At 41.6% G+C, this 12,500-nt stretch overlaps 2 protein-coding genes across 2 annotated transcripts in view; both read left to right on the top strand.

Annotated features, from left to right (window-relative positions):
* The window catches only part of prag1 (PEAK1 related, kinase-activating pseudokinase 1), a 24,307-nt gene extending 17,714 nt beyond the window's left edge, over positions 1-6,593 (top strand). The window contains exons 4-5 of the mRNA XM_081391619.1: positions 439-1,040; positions 3,184-6,593. Coding sequence (XP_081247745.1) covers positions 439-1,040; positions 3,184-4,218 — 1,637 coding nt within the window. The 3' untranslated portion in view covers positions 4,219-6,593. The remainder of the gene's footprint in view (positions 1-438; positions 1,041-3,183) is intronic.
* A 2,877-nt stretch (positions 6,594-9,470) lies between these two features.
* oaz1b (ornithine decarboxylase antizyme 1b) overlaps positions 9,471-12,500 on the top strand; it is a 5,656-nt gene continuing 2,626 nt past the window's right edge. Inside the window, 4 exon segments of the mRNA XM_081391289.1 lie at positions 9,471-9,664; positions 11,149-11,200; positions 11,202-11,288; positions 11,719-11,891. Of these exon segments, the coding sequence (XP_081247415.1) occupies positions 9,537-9,664; positions 11,149-11,200; positions 11,202-11,288; positions 11,719-11,891 (440 nt within the window). The 5' untranslated portion in view covers positions 9,471-9,536.

Genomic DNA, 12,500 nt, shown 5'->3' with positions numbered 1-12,500 from the left:
ACACACACACGTGCAGCTATTTCACTATCTGTGAGTGAGTGTGTGTGAGTGCGAGCGAATGTCAGAGTGTGTGTGTGTGTGTGTGTGTGTGTGTGTGTGTGTGTGTGTGTGTGTGAGCGTGCAGGAGTGTGTGTGTGTGTGTGTGAGCGTGCAGGAGTGTGATTGTGTGAGTGTGAGTGAGTGTATGAGCATGTGTGTGTGATTCTTTTTTTTAAATGATATATTTTTTTCATAATTTAAATTAATTTTAAATTAAAACATAATTAAAACACATTTTAATAGTATTTTAAATGATATTTTACATCTAATGAATTTGAGATATATATATATGTGTGTGTGTGTGTATAAAATTTGAGATTTAAAATGGTATATTCTGTATCAAAAGTATATTTAATTAACATTTTTCTGTCTCTCTCTCTTTCTGATCATGTGACCTAGACTCCACCCTCCGCTCCTGCCCCTCCCCATTTCCCAGCAGCCCGTTTGGCTCCGCCCCCGCGTCGCCGCAGCCCGACGCGTTTCCTAGCAACAGTCTCGGTCATCAGCTGACTCCGCCTCCGCTGCCGCAGAAGAAGCTAGTAAACCGCACCACATCGGCTCCTAGCGAGTCTGGCGTCAAACCGCTAGCCCGTAGCCGCCCGCGCCTCCCCTTCAGCGGCTCCGAAACCAACATTAGCCGCCCGTCCGCCGCGCCTCCGGCTAGTCCCGTGGACCCGCGCGCGCTGTTCTCCTCCAGCTCGTCCCCGCAGCTCAACACGCTACCGGCCGCTGGCTCCACGCTACACGCGCTGCTCAGCAACATGGACAGCCGCGAGGGCATCTATTCCAAGCTAGGCGGCCTGTACGCGGAGTCCCTGCGGCGCCTGGCGCTGAAGTGCGAGGAGCATTTCACCAGCAACCAGAGGAACACGCTGAGATTCGACGAGAGCAACTGGTCCCTCTTCAAACTGACCTGCAACAAGCCTAGCTGCCTGTCTGGAGACGCCGTGTACTATTCAGCCTCCTGCGCGTCAGACACGCGCAACATGTACGCCGTGAAGGTGAGAGAGTCCTGACGCCACACTGTATTTTCTTATACAGCACATTTGGCTGCTGTACAGTAAAATGATAATACCACATTGCAATAGTCCAGTCGGGATGATATGAATATGACCGTTTCCAGAGCTTTAGCTGAGAGCAGAGGGTTTAGCTTAGCAACTAGATGAGTGAAGTTTGATGAGAAACTTTAATGTTAGCTTGACAAAGCCTTTGAAAAAGATTTTACTGAAATAAGTCAATAAAATGTTATTAACATGTTCTAGCACATCGTTAACATGTTGCTAGCATAATTCAACACATTATAAACATTTCCTAGCATGATTTAGCATGTTGCAGGCCTGTTTTCAGCTTGAAGTATCATATTGCTAACATGATTTAGCATGTCGTTAACATTTTTTAGCATGATCTAACATATTGCTAACATGATTTAGCAAGTCGCATGCATGATTGTGTTAAATCATGCATGCGACTTGCTAAATCATGTTAGCAATATGTTAGATCATGCTAAAAAATGCTAACGACATGCTAAATCATGTTAGCAATATGATAATTCATTCGTTTAAGCATGGTGCTATCATGTTTCTAACACATTGCTAACACGTTTTAGCATGGTGCTATCATGTTTCTAACATGATTTAACATTGCTCGCGTGTTTTAGCATGTTGCAAGCATGAGTTAGTATGTTGTTAGCATGTTTCTATCATGATTTAACATTGCTGGCAGGTTTTAACATGTTGGTAGCAATGATTTAACAGGTTGTTAGTCTGTTTCTAGCTTGATTTAACGTTTCTAGAATGATGTTTTGGCATGTTTTATCATGATTTATTATGTTGCTAGCGTGTTGCTAGCATGATTCAGCACATGTCTAACACATTTTAACATGCTAGCATGATTTAGCACATAGATATGATGGATGTAGGTTAAGTACTGTGGTAGATCTTTCCCCTACGCCCCTGACTTAGCTTGACCCGAGTGTCCTTGACACCTGAAAATATTATACTCCGCTGAGTTGCCTCTATTTCAGATTTCAGAGAGAATCCCACCAGCAAAGGGAATACAACAGTTTTTATAGAATAGGAGAAATGAGAAAGATTACATGAAACATTACATAATTTCCCTGCAATTTGATTGGTTCTTCATATGCAAACGCCTCTGTTACTAGGTAGGAGCAAACTTAGATCTCAAATCATTAGAAAAATAGAAAAGGGTTAGAAGTTCATTTGATTACTCAATATGTCATGAGACTGTTCTAGACGGTGTATTTTTGATAATGTCTAGCCAGCATCTCAGAGTTTTCCACTGGTTTCGACACAGTCTTCAGAGTACATTTTGTTCAAGTGTTGAAGAGTAGTAAAAGAGAAGTAAGGTTAGATGTTAGAGTTATGATTAGTCTGATATACAGTTCACTATTTTATTCATTAAAAAATCCCTGTCTGAAAGATTTGACCCCCTCAATGACTTGGGATTGTCCAGGGGATTTATCCGTAGTTTTGATCATCCGGTTAACGAAAATAATTCCAGAAATTTGGCATCAGAAGAAGAATAAGCTTAAATAGTAGATCGGTATATTAGCTTTGTCAAGCCAACATAATTACGCTTAAGTTTCTTGAGGAACACAAAAGTATTGAAATATATTTTTTCCTCACATATTTTTGATCAAATAAAAACAGCCTCTGTGAGCAGATCGACGCTTTTAGAATGTTGCTAGCGTGTTGTTTCTAGCGTGAGTGTTTCTAGCACAGCATGATTTAGCACATTGCTAGCATGTTTCTAGCATGGTTTAGCACATTACCAATACATTATAACATGGTTCTAGCATGTTTCAGCAAGTTTTAGCATGTTTCTTGCATGATTTAGTGCATCTAGCGTGATGCTAACATGATTCAGCACATTACTAATACATTTTAACATGTTTCTACTATGATTTAGTATGTTGCTAGCGTGTTGCTAGCATTATTCAGCACATTTCTAACACATTTTACCATGCTAGCATGATTTAGCACATTGATATGGTGTACATTTCCTCCAATATTTTTTATCAAATAAACGCAGCCTCGTGAGCAGAACTGTGTTACTCTTTTAGCATTTTACGATTTAACCTTCGTGATATCTGACGATGATAACGTTTTCTCTCTGTGCTTGCAGATCTGTAAAGGCGAGTCGGCGGACAGCAGACAGGCTCATCTGTACGGTCTGTCGGTGCAGCAGAGCGTCCCGCCTCACTTCAGCCTTCAGCAGGACTGCGGTCACTTCCTAGCCTGCGTCCCGCGTAGCATGCTACCTAGCGTTGAGCGCGCGGCGGGGCCATCCGAACAGGAGCGTGTGGTGGTGATCACGCGCGAGGTTCCTCACCAAACCGTGGCGGATTTCGTGCGGGAGTGGGAGTCGTTCCACCGCGCGCAGCCGGAGGTGTACGAGCGCCGCGTGTGTTTCTTGCTACTACAGCTGTGCACCGCGCTGGAGCATCTCAAAGCGCACGGCGTCACGCACCGCGACGTCTGCATGGAGAACCTTCTGCTAGTTACACACCGCCGCGCCGACCCGCAACAGCAGAGCCTCCCGCGCCTCCTCATCAGCAACTTCCGCAAATCAAAACGGCGGAACGCAGACGAGGTCGCGATTAGCGCAGATCCGCGTTTTAAGCGAGATCACGCGCGACTAGCGCCGGAAATCGTTTCTGCTGCACAATATCAGAAATTCGACGAATTTCAAACTGGAATTTTAATCTATGAGCTCTTGCATCGGCGGAATCCGTTCGAGGCGACGGCGGCGGCTAAGCAATACAGCTGCGAGGATTTGCCGGCGATCCCGAGCGTGTCGCTATACTCGTCCGGTTTGCAGCGGCTAGCGCACCTGCTACTGGAGCCGGACCCCGGACGCCGCATACACATCCAGGACGCTAAGCGGATCCTGCAGGCGCTGCTGTGGGGGCCGCGGCGGGAGCTACTGGAGCAGCCGTGGGTCCGCGGGAGAGTCGCGCCGCCGCAGCACGACGGGCTAATGAACTGGCTGGACGTGAAGCGCGCGCTGCTAATGATGAAGTTCGCGGAGCGCTCGCTGGAGCCGGAGAGGAACGCGGAGCTGGAGGACTGGCTGTGCTGTCAGTACTTCTCCACCGCTAACCCTAAAGCGCTGTGTCAGAGCGCGGAGCTGCTGTACAACCTGCCCTTCACACACTGAAGACCATCCCGCTAACACACACGCTAACACACACGTCGGTCCGCTCAGTGTGCTTGAGATCTGATGTGTGTGTGTAAAACACTGTGTTATTCACTGGACAGATCGCCGACTGAACGCTTGTGCTTTAACATTCCACTCTTTCATTTGAGCTTCTCTGATGTGGTTCATGTTCAGAGGGAGGGACGACAAGTGATGTTCTACAGAAAAGAAGACAAAGATTTTGTATTGAGACATTTTTTTCATGAAAATTAAAAAGCAAATGTAAAATATATGTGTGTGTGTATGTATATGTGTGTAAGAGTGTGTGTGAGAGAGTGAGTGAGAGAGTGAGTGAGTGAGTGAGTGAGTGAGTGAGTGAGTGAGTGAGTGAGTGAGTGAGTGAGTGAGTGAGTGAGAGTGTGTGTGTGTGTGTGTGTGTGTGAGTGAGTGAGTGTGTGTGTATGAGAGAGAGTATGTGAGTGAGTGAGAGTGAGTGAGAGAGTATGAGAGTGAAAGAGTGAGTGAGTGAGTGAGAGTGAGTGAGTGTGAGTATGAGAGAGTGAGTGAGTGGGTGAGGGAGTGAGAGAGAGTGAGAGTGAGGGAGTATGAGAGAGTGAGTGAGTGAGAGAGTGAGTATGAGAGAGAGAGTGAGTGAGTGAGTGAGTGTGAGTATGAGAGAGTGAGAGTGAGTGAGTGAGTGAGTATGAGAGTGAGAGAGTGAGTGAGTATGAGTGAGTGAGTGAGTGAGTGAGTGAGTGAGTGAGTGAGTGAGTGAGTGAGTGAGTGTGAGTATGAGAGAGTGAGAGTGAGTGAGGGAGTATGAGAGTGAGAGAGTGAGTATGAGAGTGAGAGAGTGAGTGAGTGTGAGTATGAGAGTGAGTGAGTGAGTGTGAGTATGAGAGAGTGAGGGAGTATGAGAGTGAGAGAGTGAGTGAGTGAGTGAGTGAGTGAGTGAGTGAGTGAGTGAGTGAGTGAGTGAGTGAGTGAGTGAGTGAGTGTGAGTATGAGAGAGTGAGAGTGAGTGAGGGAGTATGAGAGTGAGAGAGTGAGTGAGTGAGTGAGTGTGAGTATGAGAGAGTGAGAGTAAGTGAGGGAGTAAGAGTGAGAGAGAGTGAGTGAGTATGAGAGTGAGTGAGTGAGTGTGAGTGAGTGTGTGAGAGTGAGTGAGTATGAGAGAGTGAGTGAGTATGAGAGTGAGAGAGAGTGAGTATGAGAGTGAGAGAGTGAGTGAGTATGAGAGAGAGAGTGAGTGTGTGAGAGTGAGTGAGTATGAGAGTTAGAGAGTGAGTGAGAGTATGAGTGTATTTGAGTATGAGAGTGAGATAGTGAGAGTGATTGTGTGTGTGTGTGTGTGTGTGTGTGTGTGCGTGCGTGCGTGCGTGCGTGCGTGCGCGTGTGTGTGTGTGTGTGTGTGTGAGAGAGAGAGATTTTCTTTGCATGATTAGTCCAAATTAATGTGATGCAAAATAATCACATTCTCTTCAGTAATGACAATCATCTTGTTTGGACGCAGTAATCATTTTTTGATATTTGTTTATTTATTAAAATCAGCATGAAAAAGAAATGCAACATGAGGATGTGTGTTTAACCCTTTATTCAAATGTTTAATTGCCGTGAAAATAATGTCAGTGAAATCTGAAAGACTTTGTTCTCTTCATGTAGAAACTCATTTCTGCTCAGTTCCAGAGTTCCTGCTCTGACTCTGCGGCGGACGGAAGAGTTTGTCTTTTTCCTGCTTGTTTTGCAGTTCCTCTGCAGCTTTGAGGGGTTTCTGGGTACACGTGACCCTTGACCTGTGTCTGCCGGGTTTGCGTTTGAGAGACGGAGAAACACAACAGGAATCAAAGCTCTCAGTGGGATACTCGCGTCCTCGTAAAAACGACTGTAAAATCCCAGAACATCGTAAAAAGAATGTACAATCTCGTCTTCCTGCCGGTCAGAGGCGCGTGAGGCTTCGATTACACTTCCTGTTTGAACAGACGCCACTTCCTGTTTGAAGAGACGCTAGATCTGTGCAGTATTTCCAGCTGGACACGTTAAAAATAAATGTCTTCTTCATGTTAATTGTTGGTTTATTTCGAGTGCCTTTTTGTCGTTTATATTTTCGGTCCGATTGTAAGCGTTTCAAGCTGAACGGAGATGAAACTGTGAGTCTGGAATTTCACATGAAACCGATTTTATTTGTATATTTATCTTGTGAAGCGGGTCTTAACAGCTGGATTAAATCACACGCGGTGTGTTTATATGTTTATAACCCGAATATTGTTTTTATTTCTGACTTTATTGACTCTAAACGCCGCGTTCTTCTGTCTTCTGGAAAAGAGTCTCGGTATAAACGTCCTGTATTAATAAACTGTCGAAGACAAATGCATCAAACAATAAAGTGTCAAATATTTTCACATATTACTGACTTGCTTTTTTGTCCGTGAATGAGTAAATAACCTGGTTATTTTGAGTTGTAAAAGTACATGGAGAAGAATGACGAGATTCATATTCATAACATAAAATCATGTTCAAAGTCCAAGAGAAGCTTTGATCCTCAGAGTCTCTGTTTCACCAGCAGGAGGAGGATTCCTCAAATCTGCCCAGTGACACACACACACACACACACACACACACACACACACTCACTCTCTCTCTCTCTCTCTCTCTCTCTCTCTCTCTCTCACACACACACACACACACACACACACTAAGAGTGTGTAGAGTTGCATGCCTCACTCCTCAGCTGAACATCAGTGCGCTGGAGCGTCTGGAGCCTCACGGCATGAAGACACATGAAGCACATTCCTGATATATAAGAAAGAAAATCAAGTCATAGGACATAAAAAGTCAAAATTATGACATTTTAAATTATGACTTTTAAATCATAATTTCATCTTTTCATTTCATTTTTAGTTTTTGTCAATTTCGACTCATAATTTCAACTTTTTATGTAATAATTTTAAAAAATATGTAATAATTTTGACTGTCATAATTTTTAACAATTTAAGGATTTGCTTTTATTTTTTAGTAATCATTTTGACTGTCATAGTTTGAACTTTTTATCTCAATTTCAACTTTTTAAATAATAATTTTGACTTCGTATGTCAATTTCAATTTAAATAATTTTGACTCAATTTCAACTTTTTATGTCATAATTTAAAAATGCTATGCAATAATTTCGAGTTTTTAAGTAGTAATTTTGAATTTGTATGTCAATTTCTATTTAAGTAATAATTGTTTACTCATAATGTCAAAATTTAGACTTTTTAAGTAATAATTTTGACTTTATATAAAACATTTGGACTTTTTTTTATATACTTGACTTTTTATGTCACAATTTTATTTTATTTTAATGCACTAATTTCGACTTTTTAAGTAATAATTTAAACTTTCGGTTATAAATGTGACTTTTTTACGTAGTATGTCATAATTTCCGGTTCTTGTGTCATAATTATGACAGTCTACCAGATAGATCTGTGAAAACAATTAAATGTATACAGGTTAAAGTATGAACATGATTAAAATATGGCTAGAGATACATAACAGTAAAAGAGTATAAAATTCCACACCGTATCTGAACAACAAGATATATAGTTGTTTATTCAGCATAAGGCCAGATATGAGACTTCTGTGCTCACATTAACCATGATGTCTGTCTGTTGTTTGGGAAGTTTGAGTCAGATTTACTGGAACTACAGTAGCGTGTCTATGCAAGCGGCATATAAACCAATTATAGAATTAGATCACTTATGAACAATAACGTCTGCCCTTTTCTCGCAGTGCTCGTGCTGTCTGGTGTTTGGACATGCACCGCATGTCTAGTGCAGTTTCTGATGTCAGTTTGCAAGTTTGATCATCGCATCTCTATGAGAGAACAGCGCCGTGTCTTGGACAACAGCGACACCCAGCGGCCGCTCACAGATACTGCAGCCTGTTACTAAACTGAGCATGCGCAGTGTGCAACGTCATGATCACAGTTTACAAACAATCCCACACTGAATGAATAAATCATTCTAAAATAAATATGAAATATATGAAAATAGTACATAAATAATGATGTATTGTATAGCTGAGACAGAAAGCTGTATCACACCGATCTGATCCGGATAGCCTCAGGATAAAGATGAGACAGACTAATATTAGCCTAGATGCCATTCTTCTTACGGTGTAACAACCCAATGTATGCAGCACTTGAGTCAGTGGATGGATGGATGGCATGAGCGATTGGTTTAATGCTTTATGACCTCAGTAAACACAGTAACAGTAAATGCGTGGTGAGTTACTACAGTCTCGCAGATAAGAGTGTTCAGCAATAAAACTCTCCTCTGATTCTCGTCTGTCTGCATGTGGAGATGTGCAGATTGTGACCTCATGACTTTAAATGGTAGAAAATACAATACAGGCAAATTACACTTCTTGACCTTTAAACCCTAAACCAGAAGATTTGACTCAAGTGGAACCATTTACTGTACAGTTGCTGCACATGACTTATTTTATAACTTGACTTATTCTATAACAAAGTAGTTTCATATATATATATATGACAATAACATGCTATTCATGTTCTCATGCACATAAATAAGGTGTGAAAACATTATCACACATACAGACTCAAAAGCAGAACAGCATTTGCTTCCTCTCAGTAATTTTCTAATATATTTATAGCTCCTGCTAATGCCAAATATCTTATGATACCAGTGTAAAGTGGTCTAGTCAGTGACAAGAGTGCATATTCGTCTAAAGTAATGTATTTTCAGCTTCAGAATCATGAATATAGTTATTCTGGTGTCTCTATTGTCCTGCTTTGGGTTTCAGCACCAAGTCCAAGACTATTCATTTACACACACACAATCTGTATTATCAAATTTAGCATTTTAATCAACAGTACGTTTTTTGTTAACCTTTTCATATGAGAGACAATAGCATGTCATGTTCTCAAATGCACATAAACAAGGTGTGAAAACATCTTAACAACTCACACACGCCTCAGTCAACAGACTCGAAGGCAAAACAGCGTTTGCTTCCTCTCAGTAATTTTCCACTCTCTGAACAAGCGAAGAGGCCGAGCGCACTATGGCGAAGGCGTGACTCATGCATATTAATCACGCCAGCAGACGTTCGCTCATCCGATTGGCTGAAAGCGCTCCCTGTTGAATATTAAGTACCCACGTGACCGGACGCTCGAAGCCTGTTGCGTAAGGGCCGCGATGACGAGCTGATGAATATTCATGAGCACCGCCTTCGCCATAGTAGCGCTGCGCGTGTTTTAATGCGCATCTCCTCCTCCGGGTCTTCACTTACTCGCTGACCGCAGAAGAGCGCACACAGGCCGGCGTGAACTCTCCCGAGGCCGGATGGTAAAATCCAACCTCCAGCGGATCCTAAACAGTCATTGCTTTGCCCGTGAGAAAGAAGGAAAGAAACAGTGTGAAATCAGCATCATGGAGGCGCTCAGTAACAGTATTAATGACATGATGGGCAGGTGAGAGAGAGAGACTTCTTCCCCGCTAACAGCCCGTTTACTCACATTTTACTGCTTAAAAATCTCCACGTGACAATATAAAGTCATTATAACAAGGGGCTGTTGACTTAATTGTGCGGTTTAATGGGGGTTTAGTGGGAATTATTTCCTCACAGGGGCCTGAAGGGCTAATGCTAATGCTAGCAGATGGGTTTTTTTAGTGACGCTATAAACCGTTTTGGTCATCTAACACACACTGAAGTACACCTGTAAAGTGATAAAAGTGTTGGAAACCCATCATCATGTCACGTTAAGATGATAAACTGAAATCCGAATGAAGGAAATTTGGCCTAATAAAATGTAAAGTTACCCCTTTAAATTCGCGGTCACACACCCGACTGGTGTCGTGATATCGCATGTTAGGCGATAAACGCGTGTATTTTCACAGCTCGGTGAATTATGAACGCGCTTATCGTGTCAGTTTCGATGTAAGGTATTTTTGTTTTGAGATTTGACGTCGAAGGCCTCGCTCTTTACACGTACGTCACGTCGACGTCATGACGTCACCGGGCTCGGGCCTTTGATCGCGCCGACGAGTGTTGGTTATATTTTATTTTTCCGTATTGTACATTGAAATGAGATTCGGAGATGTATATGATCGCGCTGATTTTTATTTTATTTTTTTTATCTGATGTAAAAGCAGACATCATATAAAAACAATTATGAAACAATATCGTGACACAACGCGCGAGGGAAATCATTCGCTTATGACCGGAAGTACATATAATTAATTTAGACGTCACTGTTGCATAATCGATCTTTTATGACTTTATTATATTCAGTGTCTCCTTTATGCGGGATTAAAGCATGGAAAATTATTAATTTTTCATCCAATAAAATACTTCATAGGATTTATCCAGTTCTGCATGTTAAGGAAATATTTAAGCTGAACATTTCAGATCATTCTGTGGACTGGAAACTACAACATTAGCGTATTTTTAATTGTTTTTGCAGGATTTAGAAACCTATATGAACAATAAAACTGGAGTGTATAATAGAAATTGTGTATTTCATTGGTTTTGTTTATTTTCAGAACATTTTGGAAAGTGAAGAACAATGCAATTATTTATTTTATTAGAAAAACGCCATGCACACGAAAAGACGTGCAAACTGAAGTTCTTACGTTTCACCAATGACATTGGATCATTCGCGATCATCCCAGGGATCATAACTGTCGATTATTCCCATGGAATTGTAATTACGATGATCATAACTTACATTGACTGATGTTTTGAATGGCTTTATGCCGTTGTTTGAAGGGACTGTAATAAACAACACACTTTACATGAACACCCTGAAGAGTCACACCAACTTGTGGAGAACGGGCGTCCGACGACCCCTTTAAGTCCTTGAGTTTGAGGGTAACCGAGGTGTGGGTAACGACTGCGATCCCGTGCGGATGGAGCGGATCTGATGTGTGTGTGTGTGTGTGTGTGTTTCCGCAGTGTGTCCGTGTGCTGTAGTAGTTCCACTGGTCCAGGGCCTCTGTGGTGTTCCTGATGCCCCTCACCCACCTCTGAAGATCCCAGGTGGGCGAGGGAACGGGGCACGGGATCACACACCCGCAGCTCAGCAGCTGTACTCGGTGAGAACACACGTCACATGACCACTGATCACATGACCATTGATCACATTGCTTTAAATGGTTAATTCACCCCAAAAAAAATGTAAATTAGCCCATGATTGTCACCCTCAAGTCCTCCTGGGTGTGTGTGACGCTCTTCTGTCATCCGGCTCTTCCCAGCTTTATAACGGCAGTGAATGAGGATGAGGTTTTGAAGCCGATAAAGTGCACCCCTCCATCATAACGTGAGGTCGGCTTGCCGTCGACTGAAGCTGGTTATTTTAGTCGGTAAAGTTTTAAATATGGGTGTTTTTCCTATTGTTATGATGGAGGGATGCACTTATTGGGGCTTTGAATCCAAGTGACGTTCCCTGCCGTTATAGAGCTGGGAGAGCCGGTGCGGAGCCGGGTTTGGGGATGCTGAAGCTCACGCCTGTTCTCTGGTCCTCAGGACAGGAAGTTGACTGTGACTGAAGAGCCGGCTGTGAGCGGGCGTCCCAGAATCCTTCACTTCCAGAGCCGGCCCACCGTGTCCCGGGTCATCCAATGGGAGGCGGTGCTTCAGGGAGACGGCCTGTTCGTGGAGATTCCCTGCGACGCTTTCCCTGAGGGCAGCAAGGAGAGGTGACCCTAGCAACCGCACGCAACCCCATAGCAACGGCTCGATGATGCGGCAGAGGGAGAGCGGAGGACGAAAACTAGATTCAAATAACGAATCGTATAAAAACTAGATTTAAATTAATGCAAATATTACATTCTAAATGTATTGAGTACAAAAATGTTGTTAAAATTATAAAAAAATAAGATGAATAAAATATTATTTCAAAATAATGTAAAGGGAAAAAAAAGATTGAATTTAGATTATTAATCAATATAAATTATATATATTTTATATACATTTGAAAATATAAAAATAAAATAATTAAAAGTAAATAATATAAAGTAATAAATATGAGGTTATAAATAAATAAAAGTAATGCAAATTGGATTAAAATAATAGATGAAATTAATAATAAAAATGTATTTAAATAACAATTTGATGAAAATAAATTATGGAAAAATAGATTCAAACAAATATAAAAAGTAGATCTAAATAAATATAAAAATATTGAATATAAAATGATTTTAAAAAAATGTGTAAATAAAATTTAACAAAATATTTAAAAAAGAAAGAAATAATAATTAGATTAAATAATGACAAATAATAAAAATGTATAAATTTAATAAATAACA

This window comes from Scardinius erythrophthalmus (assembly GCF_964197995.2).
Source record: "Scardinius erythrophthalmus genome assembly, chromosome: 17".
In the NCBI taxonomy this organism is placed as follows: domain Eukaryota; kingdom Metazoa; phylum Chordata; class Actinopteri; order Cypriniformes; family Leuciscidae; genus Scardinius; species Scardinius erythrophthalmus.
This window is presented reverse-complemented; position numbering and strand designations above follow the sequence as displayed.